Consider the following 16,538-nt stretch of genomic DNA (forward strand, 5'->3'; position numbering starts at 1 on the left):
TTAACTGTTGCAAGCATGTTTCCTTTTTGGTAAATGTGGTTATGGATTATGTGTGAGGTCAGCTCTGTACTATCTCCTGTGCATTCTTTACCATGGTAAAGAATCTGTTTGAGGACATAAAAGAAAAACATGTGATCCCTACCCCCCAGAAGCTTATAATCAGTTTGAGGAAGGGAAGGTGTCCTTTGTTGCTGACACATCACTAAATGGCCTAGTTTTGAATGCAGTTTGGAAGACTTGTTTCTTAAACATAAAACAGTCTTACATATCTGAATGTATTTTTGTTTTGCCTACTTCAATAAAGATTTGTATCAAAGAATGTCTTCACATGGGTGAGAAACAAATGAATATCAGAAAGGTTTCAAAAATGTTACTTCTAATTTAATATTAAAATGTGGTATAAATATCCAGTTTATGTGTATAGTTTTTGAATTGTTTTTATAAAAGGTGTAGTGAGGAAATGGAAAACCCAAATATGCTCTTAGAACACTGGACTCTGCCTCTCTAACAGCTGTGGAAATCTAGCCCCAAATAAGTGACAAAATTATTCCTCATCTGGTGAAAGAAATTAGTCTGTGTGGTTCCCAATCGAGCAAATGCCAAGTGCTTGCAGCACGTGGGAGCCTATTATACATTGCCTGCTGAGAAAAGGAAACTTTCTACTTGGGCAGTAAAATGGCCCAATGTTGTTGATGAGACAGAACAGGTAAGGAATTGCAAGTAGATTTGGAGGGTCATGTTTTTGGGGAACTGCAGCTCAAAGTCTTTCTCACCCCCAGCAATCAGTACAGCACATTCAGTGCCACCAGTGGACAAATATAACTGAAGCTAGACGCAAGGGAACATGTTTATTTAAAGTTTAATACAGGTACCCTTAAATGCAGATGATCATTTATCACATTTTAATCCCTAGAGAGTTACTGACAAAAATATAATCAATTTTCATTTAATTTTTAGTGCCCACATGGGGTGGCCAAGAAGAAGTAATGAGTCATAACTCTCAGGTACAGCTGTCCAACAGGTAATGCTGAGTGTAGATTTGCATTTATCCAACTAAAAGCCATGTTCTTCAAAGCTAACATAACAGCTCTTTGTACAGCATGTACTTACCAGGCTTCTGCAAACAAAACTAACTAGTATGGACAAATCCAAAGTACAAGGGAGCAATGTTTTCTTTGATTTCATATCCGGAAGTAGATGTAAGAGTGCTTTGCAAACTTAATATTTAGATACCCAGTTGACTCTTAAAGGGTAGAATAGGTTCCTTATTTGTAGGCAGTGATTTACTGCTCCTATATCTAGGAATAGGATCCTATATCTGAGTATATTGGATATTTTCTTAAATATAGAGGAGAATTTGTCCATAACACTTAAAAATTAATATGTGTTTATTAATCACACATAAATACATTTGGAAATTAGTCGAATATGAATTGATAAGCCACATTAAAAGTTCAGGCAAAAACACAGTAGAAGACACAGATCTTTGTATCATTTGTGTTTATTCAGAAGCCTTCCAGGGGTCTGGGCCCCATAGGTCAGACTTCACATACTGTATATTTTCATGCCATTTGTTGTTTTACTGTCACAAAATAACATCCTTCCCTGAATTCTGAGTGGTGATTTTTAGCTTTTTAAACCTTCACTTTATGGTTTTTAGAAAATAACAACTGGAAAGAATATTGTCTTACTGTGAAGAGTAGTATGTTGTATAATCCATTCTAATCTGCTTCTCTACATAATCCTGCATTTATAGCTTTTAAAAGGAAGGAATTCAAACATGTTTGTTTAATTTATATCATTTTTTATTAGTTACAAAAAGAATGTATTTGCTTATAAAACTTTAGATGCTACAGATAACTATAAAGTAGAAAGTGAAAAGCAGGGGTAATTCTATTCTCCAAAAATAACGACAATTAACAGTTTAGGGTCCACATGTCCAAATATTTTTTCCATGCTTCTGCAAACATTATCATCATAATTATTATCTTTTAATAATGAATTTATATTATTTATATTATCTTGCCAATTGCTTTGTTTCCTTAAGAATAAATCTTAGGGGGAGGGTATAGCTCAAGTGGTAGAGAGCATGCTTAGCATGCATGAGGTCCTGGGTTCAATCCCCAGTACCTCCTCTAAAAATAAAGAAAGAAAGAAACCTAATTACCTCCCCCCAAAAAACTCCCCCCCCAAAAATCTTAGACACTTTTCCATATTGTTTGTATAAATCTACTTTATATTCTTCTCAAGAACTATATGGCCCTACATTTGGTAGTGATTTATTTAACAAGTCCTCTTTTGATGAATTGTTTCCAAAATTTTTCCTGTCTCAAACAAGGCAAACACATGTTTATATATATCTTTGCATATTTGAGCATACTGCTGTAGGACAAATTCCTAGAAAAAGGAATTTCTAGATCAGATGTTGCCAAATCCTCCTTTTAAAGAAGATTCAATCATTTTACACTCAACAGCAGTTTTGGGAATGCCTGTTTCTCTGTAGCTTCTTCAAAAGTAATTATCAATCTTTTTAATCTTTGCCAATTTTGATAGGCAAAACCGATGTACTTATTGTTTTAACTCATTTAATTAAATATCAGTGGTGGTGAGCATCTTTTTATATTATTAGGCCATTTGTATTATCTCTCTGTGAACTGCCTGACGTTTTAAGAAGGGTTTAATTACTAGACTATCTGTAAGTTTTCCTAACAATTGCTGTATAACTTTTATTTCTGTATCATAAAAATATCTAATTAATACCTTAAAAAGAAGCTAAAACTAAATGTATATATTTGTGCATTTTCTGAAATCATGTTTTGTGTGGTATTGTTTTTGTTTTTATCACATAGAGCCATGGAACTGTTACGGGTAAAAAGTCAAAGATCCTGGTCTGTCGGACTATCAGTAGCTGACCTGGTTGACAGTATTGTGAACAATAAAAAGAAAGTACATTCTGTATCAATTTTAGCAAAGGTAATTGCTATTCTCATCCTCTCATTGTATTTTTCAACATTTTTATTATTAATATAAAACCAGAAAAAGTGCTGTTCACACTGTAACCCAGGTGTCTTCAGTATCACCAGCTTTTAGAGTAACATGGGAGGAGACTGTTTGGTCTAAGCCTTATCCTGCTTGGCTATGGAAAGTCTGGACTTCTACCAGGTTGCTCTTTACCTCCATGTAAATTTTGGAATCCCCAAGAATCATTTCTATATTCCATAAACTTCTGATTGTCAGTTATCTCCTTAGCCACCCAGATTGACATGCCAACTGGTCTTAGCTCCAGTTCAGTTTGTCCTTTACCACTTTATCCCAAATATTAAGTCCCTAAAGCACAGCTAAGACAAGGCAGAAATGCTTAACCAGATTTTTGTGAAAACTTAGAAGGGAAATAAAACATGGAAGGAAAAACTTAAAACAGTTTACTGAATTCGACTGCACCCAGAGTCCATGCTAAGCCTCTCCCCTGGGAATCCATTCTGACAGTCTTTTTTTTAAACCCCAACCTACTACCCATATTGCAGCTTGCCTCCCTGTAAAGGGAGTGTCTTTAACCCAATTCCTCCCATCTCACAAAAATTTTCTGAAACAATAACTTGAGTTTGGAAAATGAACAAAAAATTATTTTAAAGTTCAACTTGTATCACTTTGTACTACTAAGACCAGAAAAGCAAAAAACTATCCATATTTATCATACTAACTTTTTTGCAGTGATTCAGCTCTATCATTCCAATTTTTTTCATTTCAGGGATATTATGGTATAAATAGTGAAGTGTTTTTAAGTTTGCCTTGTATCCTTGGAGCAAGTGGGGTGTCTGAAGTCATCAAAACCACAGTGAAAGAAGATACAGTGACTGAGAAACTCCAGAGCAGTGCATCATCAATCCATGGTCTACAACAACAGTTAAAACTTTGATTCTAAACTTCAGAGTTACCTTCAAGGAAAGGTTGTTCAATTTTACGTATATATATATGATTGTGAACTCCTATATCTGATTATTAACTGCTTGGTTAAAGTAGGTGGTTTCTTGGTTAGCTTTGTAATTTGAATCCTTAGGTAATTAGATAGTAAGGGGAAAAAATCTGATTTTCTTTGTTGTTTTTGAGATGTCTATACTGTTCTCTAAACCTACACCAGAGATGAACATTGATCTGCAATATGCATCGTTTTAAAATTATGTATCCTCAGCTAGCACATTCAGCACTTTGGGAATATTTTGAAAATAACACATTTTTTAAAGAAAGTTACTCTTTGACTGTTATAATAAATATGATAAAGCTGAAGGCCCAGCACAAATTTACGAAATCTGTAAACATTCAAAGGATCCATAGTTTAAGCTATTAATGTTTCTTCTTTAATAGACAGTTGGTAGTAATGGGACTAGAGCATTTTGTCTTCCCGCTTACAATTAATTAGCTACCAAAAAATGGAAAATAATTTTACATGTACTTTAAAACAGTAGAAGGGAAAAATGAAATTTTTTTAATATATGAGTAAAAAGTGTAGTTTAACTTCCAGTGGGACTGTCCTTTCTGGAATTTTCTATAACCCTTTCCTGGGCTGTATAAGATCTCTGACATCTCAAGAACTCACCATAACATTAGTAGAACCATAGAGAAATATGTATTTTTAGTGGAAATAAGTTATGAATGAAAGCCAAGCAGTTTAATTTAAAGTTAAAATGTGAAGCTTTCATAAAAGCCATTATTCTTAATGGGGAGAGATTGGATGGGCTGAGTGTTCTGAGCAAATCCTTTAACTACTCCTGAAGAAATTATTTAGGGTACGTACACTTTGGTGATGGGTCAATAACAGTATCTTCATATATGAAACATAGCATATTATTATGAATGTGACACACAACTAATAGCAATAACCAACATCAGCTCTTCTAATATTTCAGGCAGTGTGATGAGCACTTTATTATTTTATTCTTCAGGATTATTTTTTAATCCTCCCAGTAACCCATTGAGGTAGGGACTATTATCATCATTTTATAAAGGAGGAAATTGAGGTTTAGTGTCCAAGATCTTATGACTAAGGACAGTTAACCTTATAACCTCTACTTTTTCAAAACACTAGAAGAGGGAAAAGGCCTAACAGCCAAAATAGTTACCACAAGACTCTAAAAGTAGGGTCCCATGCTCTTACATTCTCATGTAGGGGATTTTTTTTTTCAACGTAGTTTTTAGAAAGACTGATTCTCTGATTTCCCGACTTGCCCTCAGCAAATATCGAGGGGGTATGCATGACATAGCTGTTTAGTTATTTAGTCATTCAGGTAGTTTTGACTGGGAGGCTGCTATACACCAGCACTATGTTAGGCACTGCAGATACAGTGGTGAGCAAACCTGGACTAGGTACAAGCCCTCGTGATCCTTATAATCTAGTATGGGAGACATAGTAATCAAATCTCACAAATAAATGTACAGTCGCAGGTGTAATAAGTACTGTGAAGAAGTTCCAGGTGCTTTGAAAGCTTATTATAGATGAACCCAAACCTGGTCAGTGAGGTAGGAGCCAGATGGATTGTAAGGACAGACACATCCCTGAATGTGAGGAAACAGACTAATGCTGATTTAGTATAATACTGGATGCTTACATTGATGAGCTTAAATCATAAAGAAAAGGTGGAATTATATTGTGTTCCACATTTAAGAAAGTAGAAGAGTATTTAATATGTTTGTAAAGAGTTCCACCAGAATGAACTAGCATAAAAATCTTGGACATTTCAAGAGATGAGCATCAGTTCTGTGTAATTTCACTACACAGGTAGATTATTTTGGTGTTACTCTGACAGTATATCCTCACTGTCCTTTGTATGAAATAGGAAAGTAAAACTAAAAGAACCATTTCTTGTGTTTTTAAACTAGTCTTTTCTAATATCAGATACCTAATTATGCTCTTGAACAATAAACTAATTTAATAAATAATAAATAAGATACTGTATAGATGAATCACTAAGAATTCACTACAGTAATTATAAAAGGAACATGTCAATACAATAATACTTATTGCGTATCTACTGTTTTTCCAAGTACTCTGTTAGAATCTGAGTACTCAAAGATGAATAATAGTCCTCGCCCTACAGAAGCCCACAGTATAGAAGTAATTCAGATATTTCCTTAAGTGTTGAGTATTATAAATCATGTTGTAACTTCCATATGTAAGTCAAGAAGCAGTATCACCATCACCTCACTATGATTTGGTGATAATTTGACATTTGTGATCCTTCTGTTAACTTTCACTTTTTCATCTTTCCAAAATCATGCAATGTCTTTTCTTTGTTATGGTTTTTAGTGGGGCTTGGATTAAAATGCTTCTTTGATATTGTAACAGAGATAAATATTTTACTTTCTAATTTATATTGTAGTTATTCTTAAATATCAAGAATAATGAACAAAATAAAGTTTGACTTTAAAATTACCAGGAAATGCCTAATTTACTGAGTGAAAGGAAATGTATTCAGATTGAAGAGAAAGATTCTTTCATATAATTCATACAGTCCTCAGGATAATTAGTTACTTCATTTTAAGTGAATTAAGTGCAAAATGAAAAAAGATTGGATTTTAATTGTTTTAAACCTTAAAAAAATTTTTTTAACAAGAAAACCTTTTAAATATATTACTTGCACTTTCCCAATTGATAAAAGCAGAGTTGCTATCATTGAAGCTGCTTCTATGTAAGCTGTGGCTATAAGAATAGTTTGAAAGTCACATTACTTTTAAGTGTCATGTAAGAGGTGCAAGGAAGGACAGACTGCCCTATAGTTTGATTTGACTGGAGCTGTATGCTTAATGAACATCTGGTGTGTATATTCCAAAAAAATGATACATACTGGAATAGCCTTCATGTGTGTGTCTTGGCTACAGTGTATATGGTGATGCTTACACATCTTCAGTTAGTCCCTCTTTGTGTATGTGACCTTCATTTAGATGCCAATTTAGAGAATACCAGTCTGCTCCTCTGTAGCACTATGCTAAAATCTTTTAAATGATCATACTTTCACACCATCAAACCCAGGCTGTACAGTACCTTGAACAGCACTGTACTCATGTGGTGATTTGCAATAGAAATGACTAACATAAATGACCACGAGGGACTTTTATTAGTAGTAGAAATTCAGTTAAGTTAGAGTACCTACTCTTGTACTGTTCAAGGCAACGAGGATCTGAAGATGAGCCTGCCCTCGAAGACTTGAACTTTGACAGAGGACCAGTTGGACTTTAATAGTGGACACATAAGAGTCCAAGGTAGAAGGTAGCCAGTATTATCATTTATGCCTGGGCACAGAGGAGAGGTTTGATTTAGGGGAATGGTTTCCTGGAGAAAAAATGACTGGCTTCCTGTGAAACGAGGGCTCTGTATTTTGCCCTTATGAATGTAATATGAATAACTTTTAAGCTTAAAAATAAGAAAGAACCTGATAATCGGAGAGACCCTGAGCATCATCTAATGCAATCCTCTCCTTTTAGGGTCGTAAAAAACTGAAGCTTGAGCTAGCAGTGCATTTGCTTGCTGTTGTCACGAGGGCAAGTCAATGGCAGAACAGTTTTCTGACCAGTCCAGTGCCTTCCCACTTGATGAATCAGTCATTAAACCTCACTGCTCATTGGCAAGATCTTTGTATCTCTTTCCCTTCCCTGCACCTGCTCTCTTAGTCTAAGGGCAACTGTGAGAGGCCTGCCTATCTTACCCCAGCTCAGGGTTTCCACCCTAGGAACAGGCTTGCCCTCATCCGAACCTGACCTGGCCTGCGGAGCCCAACCCAAGCTCTGCCTCGGTCGCCGACCTCGGAAGTGACGTAAGGGAAGCGGAAGCGCTGTGGTGGTGGCCGACTTCCTGTTGTTAGAGGCGGGGGGGTGGGGGGCTGGCGCCTCTGTGTGCGATTGTCTGGGGCGGCCCTGGAGCGGCTGACCCTCTGCCAGTGGGGACGCGAGTCGCGAGGCGGCCGCCATGGCGGCGTCGGAGAGCCAGCTCAAGAAAATGGTGTCCAAGGTGAGGCCGCGGCGCGCTCGTCGCTCGGCGCGCGCCCACCGTCCCCTTCCGCGCCGCCCGGGCCTGCCCGACCAGCCCAGCGAGCCCAAGGGCGGGCCCGAAGCTGGGTGCAGCCCTCAGCCGTCCCTGCGGCCCCCAGCCCAGGGATGCCTGTCGCCTGGTGCCCGAATCCCCGGGCCAGGGCCGGCGGGGGCGGCGACAGTCAACAAAGGCGCGGAGCGGAGGCCGCCTGCCGCCTGCCACCTGCCGCCCGCCCTCCGCTCTTCGGGGAGAGTTTGGAGCTGTCTGTGGGGCAGTAGTTTTCGTCTTAGTTTTTATAAACACAAAGAGAGAGTTGTACTTAATTCTCGATCTGGGGCACTCCTCCACTCGTGTCCCAGTGTAGGGATCGTCCGTGTTCGCCCTTCCCTTGCGGCCCCCAGAGATTGTGTCCTTCTCAGTTTGTATTCCTCACGCGGCTCAATAGCCCACCCGCGGGAGGTCAGTAACTATTGGTTGAATTGGCTCAATTATAAGTAAAAATGTCCTGAGAAGCCAAAACACCAGTACCTCACTACCGTGGGGGAAATAAATAGAATTCTGTTACCGTTTCAGGGACTTTTATTTGTTAGGAGTAACTACCTTTAATTGTATGCTTATAACGCGAATTTATTTGTTTTGAAACGTGATCTTAACAGTTCAATACTAGCGTCTTTTTTCACTTTTTAAAAAGCAGATAGGCATTTGGTATTTAAAGCTGTGAATTATTATGACAACTACTTCAGATGTGGTACCTGACACCAACCAGTGTGAACTGAGTGATTGTCTTTGTTTCAGTTTACCAAGCTAATTGGAATAAGATGTGAAGTGGCTGAGAGTTCAATCTTCTCCAATTAGACGGGTTAGCTTTTAGATACTTTTGTCAGAATGGTAGAAAGCAAAGTAGTTTAAGCAACTGTCAGTATTATTAAAACATATTATTATGTATAAACTTACTTCTTTGAAAAATATACCTTTGTCCCCTAGTAGTCATCCCCGAAGTCTTTGGTTGAAGAGTAACCTCTAAAGAGAAAGTAAAGTGATTTTTGAAATAAAGCTTCTCTTGGTTGTCTAATCATATCTTCTAGGCTTCTGGTTTTCTCTAATAGAGTAGTTACCCTTAATTGTAGAGGAGGTTTTGGGGAGCCCTGGAAGATTGTGGCCCAGCTCTGTGTTGTAACATTTATATATCACTTTTTTTTAAGTACTTTGTTTTACGTACTGTGTAACTGAAGAGTATCTGTTCCGTACTATTTTTGATCTTTTAAGTTGATAACATAGTCATTAAGGTTTATTCCTTAACATATTTGTATAAATATTTACATATAAGGACCAGAATATTCAAATACTGGTTTTTAATTTTAAAAACCATAATTAAGTTTCCTAAACTTCCTCTAGAGAAACCTGCCTTCAGAGACAGAGGCAGAACATCTTTAGAAGATACTTTATATCTCCACCTGCATTCCCTTTTCTCCACTCTCTTTATACCCCAAGAACAGAAAAAGGACATAGGGAAGAGGTGGGAGAGGGCATTCTGTCTTTCTTCTGATTCTTGGCCCAATGTCTGAAAAACTGAGTCTCCTACAAGTGGTGCTGTCAGTTCTGAGTATCAGCATCTTTTCTGTCAAGTCTGTGAATAGATAGGTAGGAATAGTAAGGATAATAGGAGCAGTTTGTGGAGTTACTTCCTCCTGGTAGAGGGCTAGCTTCAGGTGTTATCCTTTCAGTTGGGTGTGGTCCAGTGTAGGAACTGGTACCAGGGACCCTGGACACATTGCTAGGGTGATGGGCCTTTAATTTTTATCTGATTGTGGGACCTCCACCACTCATCATGGTACTTTGGGCCATTTCCTTATCTTTTTTTTTAAAGATATAATTGACATACAACATTATATTATCTTTTTATATATTATTACAGATAATTTTTTCCTTTGAGCATTTTATTTTAGCTTCCAACTTAAATATAGCTTTTAGTTTAACACCCTTCTCTGTCATCATTTTTGTAGTTAACAGAGGTAAATTTATACTGTTAGTCCATCTTGCTTTATACAAATAACTTGAATTTTTCACACAGACAACTACCTGTATTCTTACATAATATATCTACAGCTTCCTGGAGGTGGAGTCACTAGTAACTAGGTAGAAAAGAGCTGACACATTTAAGACTGTCATGCACTCCTCACTGTTTTAGGTTCTAGGGATATAACAGTGAACAGCCAGACAGAAGACTCTACACTTGTGGAATTTAAATTCTCATAGGAGGCAATAAACAACTTGATGGGTACATTAAGTAGCTGTTAGAGAGTGATAAGTGCTTTGCAGAAAAGTAAAGTAGGAAGGGATAGTGCTCAAAGGTAAAGATAGGATGGGTTGCAGTTTTACAGAATAGTAAAGGAAGGCCTTCCTGAGGTCTGTTTGATCAGAGACCTGAAAGAGGCGAGGAAGCATACTGGAACAATCTGGAGTAAGAGCATTCCTGGAAGAAGGAAAAACAAGTGCAAAGGCCCTGAGACAGAAGCTTGTCATGCATTAGAGGAACAACAAAGAGAGCTAAGGGGGCTGGACTGCAGTGAGCAAGGGGGAAACAGCAATAAGTAAAGGTATGGTAGATTTTGGAGGGTCTTGCAGGCCACTGTAAGCACTTTGGCATGTATTTGGAGTATGGTGGGAAGCCACTGATCTGTTTAACAATATTGCTCTCTCTAGCTGCTGTGTTGAGACTAGATTGCAGGAGGTTAAGTAGAGTGGAGGCAGACACCTATAAAAAGGCTGTTGCAGTAACCTGAGTGTAGCTATGAAGGTGGTGAGAAGTGATCAGATTCTGGTTATTTTTGAAGGTAGAGCTAACAGGATTTTTCTGACAGACTCACCATGGATGTGTAGGAAAGAGAGGCATCCAGGATAACATCAAGGTTTTTGTCCTGAGCAGTTGGAAGGATATAGATATGGAAGACTGTAAGAGGAGTAGATTGGGTGTGGGACAAGATAAGGAGTTCAGTTTTGATCGTATTAAATTTGACATTCATTAGATACCCAGATTGGCAATTGGATATACGTGTCTAGAGTTCAGGAAAGAGGTTCAAACTGGAATTTTTAAGTTTGGGAGTTATCAGTGTATAAATGGTATTTTAAGCCATGTGTGAAGGAGATCACCAAAGGAGTGAGTTTAGATACAGAAGAGGACCAAGAACTGAGCCTTAGCACTCAGTAATATTAAGATAAGAAGAAAAAGAACCACCGAAGACATTGAGAAGGGGCAGCCACAGAGAAGAGAAAAACAAGCAGTGGTGTCCTGGAATCAAGTGAAGAACATGTTTTAAGACAAAAGAATCGACTTGGTCAAATGCTGCTGATAGGTTAAGTAAGGTAAAGACTGAGAATTGGCTATTGCATATAGCCATGTGTGACCTTAATGAGCAGTTTCAGTGAAAGTGCAAAAGCCTAACTGGAGTGTGTTTGAGGAAAATGGGTCTAGTCTTTGAGCATCAGTGGTTGTTAACATCACAGAGAGCTACCTAGATATCATGTGCTACCTGATAGAAAAACACCATCATCTGTGAAATGATCTTGCCAGAGAGAAGTCGGGGGTGGAGAAACAGTGGGGGTGAGAATGTAAAATTTAGAAAAATAATGAAAAAGATCATAACTTCCAGATCCAACTACTAATTCACAGGAAATACAAAGGGCATAGGAACACGTACATTAAACTATACCAAGGGAATGCAGTTAGCAATATCCAAGCCAGGGGAGCTTCTGTAGGACAAATGGACCGATTTCTTCCACAAATAAATTTCAAAGTATAAATAGAAATAGGCCCACTGATGAGTAGGTAAATAAACTGTCGTATGTCAATATATTGGAATATTATTCAGCAATAAAAAGGAGCAAACTGCTGATACATGCTGTAACATCAACGTACCTTGAAAACATGCTAAGTGAAAGAGGCTGGTCATAAATGACCACATAGTATATGATTCTGTTTATCTGAAATGTCCAGAATAGGCAAATTGATAGAAACGAAGTAGATTAGCAGTTGTCTAGGGTGAAAGGGGGCAGTACTGGTGGAATGAGAGGGTGATTGCTAAAGGGTATGCGTTTCTTTGGGGGATGATGAAAATGTTCTAAAATTGATTGTGGTGGTGGTTGCATAATCCTGAATGTACTAAAAACCACTGAACTTTATGTAATTCACTTCAAATGTGTGAATTATATGGTATGTGAATTATATCTCAATAAAGCTATTATCAAACAAGAGGGTGGGAGAGAATCTATAGATTAAAAGAGACCTAAAGGACATTTTAACAAATTGCAGTATGTGGTCTTTTTTTGGCTTTTCTTTCAAACAAACCAAAAAGTGACATGAAACTGCGTATTTGATGAGGAAAGGATAATAAGGAAATAGTGATTACTTTAGTGGGATACTAGTATCATGGGCTTATTGTTTTACATTCTTTTAATGATATGTACTAAAATATTCATGAGTGATAGGATATGATATTACAATTTGCTTCAGAATAATACAGGAGGAGGGAAAAGTGAATGAGAATGTAGATTAATAAGATTGGCTATGAGCTGATTGTTGTTGAAGCTGGGTATATTGTTGAAGCAGGGGATTTATACTATTCTACTTTTGGATATGCTGGAAGTATTCCATAATAAAAAGTTTTAAGTAGAGAGAACAGGAAGAGGGCAATCACAGACAGCAAAGGTAGGCTGCTCCTTGCAGTTTTTGTTGTAAAGGGGCACTAAGAGAAGTTTGGTTGAAATGGAGGGGGAAGAGTGGTCAGGAATGTGTTTGTGTGAATAACACAGGAGAACGAAGAAAGTGTTTTTGTGCTAATAGTACTGATCCCATCGCATGGAAAAATTGGTGCTTCAGGACAGAAGAGATGCCTTTGAGTAGACCTCCTGGATTTATTGCCTAACTTTTCTTGTATTTTCTCCCTTACTGTCTGTCACTGTCTCTTTGTGCTGGTCTCTGTGAGATTTCTTTGACTTTATATTCTAATCCTTCTATTGAATCTTTTGTTTCTACTCTCCCTTTTTTTTATATCCAAGAGTCTTCTCTGAGTGTTCTTGTTTCATGGATATGGTATCATTTCTTCTTTCTTTGAAGTCATTAATCCTAATTCTTTTTAAATTTTCTTCTGCTCCTTGTATTTTTATTCTTACTTCCTTTCTGTTTGTTTCAGTCAGTGATGTGCTTCTTGCAGCCTTTTTTTTTTTTTTTTTTTTGGAGTAGCTGGATGTTCCTTTTTAAGAAAGAAGCACTAAAAGCTGATTGAAAGCTTTGTATACACGAATGGAGCTTGTCAACTGGTGAGCTTCATTGTGTTGTGACCAGATGGGGATCCCCATCTCCTGATTTCCTAATCTACCAAGAGTGTGTACACCAGATTCCTAGTTTTCCTGGACTGGAGTGGTAGAAGGCAGGAGTATGAGAATAAAATATAACAAATGATAAATTGCAAAATAGTTGGTATTGACAATAAATGCTGGAAAGGAAGAGATCATTATGGGTTAAAGGAAAGTCTGGAGAAGTATTCACTAAGAAGAGGGAAAGAGATGTAAGCTAGGTCTTCAAGAATGACTAAGGTTTGATTTGGCAGAGGGCCTTTTAAGTTGGAAAAAGCTAAAATGGAGGTAAAGGTTTGAATATATGGCAGGAGAGAAAGCTACTGAGGTTCTTTCAGTCTTTATGTAATTAATGTTAATGATTAGTCAGAACCATTATACTTTTAAGAAAAATGCTATTAAGAAAATAAAATTTTAAGAAAACTAACCTAGCAGTAAAATATGTGCATTAGTTTTAAACTAAATTCATTTGTGATTTTCCTTTTCAGTACAAATACAGAGACCTAACTGTACGTGAAACTATCAATGTTATTACTTTATACAAAGATCTCAAACCTGTATTGGATTCATATGGTGAGTTTATATAATAAAAATATCACGTACTGTACGTTGAGTTTACTGTTTTTATTAATGATTATAGGTTTCCCATTTTCCTTTTAAGTTTGTTGGTTTTTTTCATTGTAGGTCTGAACTCTCACCTAAAAAAAGTGTTGGAGGATAGGAAATTACAAAATCTAATTATGGCATCTTATATTTGTTTAGTTATTTTAAGTTTTAAAATACTACTGTAACATAGAACTATGTAAATTTAGACCTAGAGGTGATGTTAATGATAGTTTAGTCCATCATTTCCCAAAATAGTATCCATAGTTGTGAAGAATGTTGCTTGAAGGGGTGGAGGGGAGTCTGTGGTTAAGTTTGAAATACTTATAAATTAAACAAAATTAAATGGATTTCTTTGCAGCAAGATTTCTCAGAGCCTTTAATATGCTAATGTGTTGTGCCTCACCAAGAGGGGAGAGAAGAGAATATGTTGTTCAGTATATTCTGAAGTTAATTAACTAGTGAACCTCTTTTTTCCTCCCCAGAGCATCCCTTTATATTCTTAAGAACACATTTTGCAAAACTATATTCTAAACTATTCTTTTCATTTTATGGATGAAGAAAACACTTAAAAACTAGTGTCCTTAATTCTGTAGAGTAGGTAGGTTACAGTTTGTGTACACTTTCTATTGAGACGAAATAAAGTTGAGATTTAAGTAAGAAATTACAATATTTAGAGTTTTTTTTTTAATAGTCTTTTTGTCCCCATTAATCCTAACATAATCTCTCCAACTCTGTCTCCTTGTAAACACCTAATGTGCCAGGGCCAAGGACAACCCATGCTGCCTCCTGCCCATTATGAGGCCCTTGGTGATGAGGGCAAAGAGCTGAATTTTGTAGCTGAGACTCTCACTCTAAACTCCACTCACCCCTACGGCTTTTTAAACAGCAGCCTGGTGACAGAAGTGGGAGACAGCAGGATGGGAATCAGTCCTGAATTTCTTGAACAACAAAGACATGAACTGGAAGTCCTCTCCCAAATCTAGGGCACAATTCTGCCTCCTGGCCACAGACTGTACTATGGTATTTAGATCTGCAAAAAAACATTTATTACCAAAATTAGAGTTAATTTTAAAATGGCTTCAGTGGGGGAATAAAACTAGGGCTAGAACATTATGGTAAGCAGATAGTTTTTACTGAATACTAAAAGAATAAATATGTTCATAAAAACTGACAAAGACTCCAGCATCATTGAACATAACTTTATATGGCTAGACCAAGTTCTAAATCATTGTTATCAACATTCTTTTAGAGTAAATATAACCCTAAAATTAAATAAGGTGGTCTTTTTAAAAAAGCACAGAATCAGAATAAATTACAGCACAGTTTATAGCTGTCAATATAGGTAAAAGAATTGAGGTGGAGGACAGGGTATAGCTCAGTGGTAGAATGTGTACTTAGCAGCACGAGGTACCAGTACCTCTATTTAAACAAACAAACCTAATCCCCCCCCCAATTTTTAAAAAAAAATTAAAAATTTTTAAAAAGAATTGAGGTCAACAGTATAGTTCTGTGTTCTCGTACTGCACATTACAGCCTTTCCCCTATGTGGTACGGTGTTAATTCCAAATCATTATTACAGATAATAGCAGTCCATGTAATACAAATCATGTGCCCTAGTTAATCAGTCAGTTATAGGTAGGAAAACTTAATGTGATGTGAGAAATACTTGTATTAAAAGAAGATGTCTGATTTGCCTGGAAATTTTTTTCCTTTTTAATACTGTGGTTTAATACTATGTTGGGATTGAGAATGACAGTGAATGGGGATAAATATCTAAGAAATCTAAAATTTAATGCTATTAGGTTAACATTTAATATGGTATCAGTTAAGAGTGATTTCTAAGTAATTTTATAATCATTGGTTGGGGACCCAAAGTGCATACTTATTGGGACTGTAGTATTCACATTTATTTTTCCAAGTAATTCATAGCATCTTTTCTTTACTCATTCAAATGCTGATCCCATGAAGTGAACCAACAAAGGATACTTTATTATTGGATAAAATGTATGAACATTAACAAGTTAGTCCTTTTCAAGGGTAATAATGAGTTTTCACCAGTGTTTCTGAAAGAATAACTTATATGGGAGTATCTGTGGAAATGCTCGTTGATTAAATCATTTTCTTTCCTTTCAGTTTTTAATGATGGCAGTTCCAGGGAACTAATGAACCTCACTGGAACAATTCCTGTGCCTTATAGAGGTAAATGTCTTATATGATTTATGTTCCAGCATAGATGCATTTTAAATCACATTTAGTTGCCAAAGAATTATAAGTAAATTAAGCCTACTTTCTCATGACTTTCATGATGATATAGAGACTTTAACTTCTAATTGAACTTCATTTGGCAACAGCACTTAATATTTTCAGCTTTTTTTCCACTTCTTTAACAAGCTGTGTCAACAAATAAGTGCCTCAGTCACTGGAAGAGTTTAGTTTAGTAAAATCAGAGACTTTTAGAACTAGAAAGGGATCTTAGATGCCTCCTAATTTAGCTTCCCACCATATTCAGACTTATCTCACAGTGGGATGCTGTATAGTATAGTGGCTAAGATAGAAGCTT

General features: G+C 36.8%; 2 protein-coding genes across 5 annotated transcripts in view; both read left to right on the plus strand.

Moving 5' to 3' along the window:
* UEVLD (UEV and lactate/malate dehyrogenase domains) overlaps window positions 1–6,427 on the plus strand; it is a 44,160-nt gene extending 37,733 nt beyond the window's left edge. For all 4 annotated transcript variants that reach the window (XM_010964775.3, XM_010964776.3, XM_045523765.2 and 1 more), the window contains 3 exons: window positions 958–1,021; window positions 2,850–2,973; window positions 3,749–6,427. In XM_010964775.3, the coding sequence (XP_010963077.1) occupies window positions 958–1,021; window positions 2,850–2,973; window positions 3,749–3,916 (356 nt within the window). In that variant the 3' untranslated portion in view covers window positions 3,917–6,427. The remainder of the gene's footprint in view (window positions 1–957; window positions 1,022–2,849; window positions 2,974–3,748) is intronic.
* Window positions 6,428–7,838: 1,411 nt separating this feature from the next.
* TSG101 (tumor susceptibility 101) overlaps window positions 7,839–16,538 on the plus strand; it is a 37,353-nt gene continuing 28,653 nt past the window's right edge. The window contains exons 1-3 of the mRNA XM_074372264.1: window positions 7,839–7,999; window positions 13,861–13,945; window positions 16,112–16,177. Of these exons, the coding sequence (XP_074228365.1) occupies window positions 7,958–7,999; window positions 13,861–13,945; window positions 16,112–16,177 (193 nt within the window). The 5' untranslated portion in view covers window positions 7,839–7,957. The remainder of the gene's footprint in view (window positions 8,000–13,860; window positions 13,946–16,111; window positions 16,178–16,538) is intronic.

Source organism: Camelus bactrianus, chromosome 10, assembly GCF_048773025.1.
Source record: "Camelus bactrianus isolate YW-2024 breed Bactrian camel chromosome 10, ASM4877302v1, whole genome shotgun sequence".
Lineage (NCBI taxonomy): Eukaryota > Metazoa > Chordata > Mammalia > Artiodactyla > Camelidae > Camelus > Camelus bactrianus.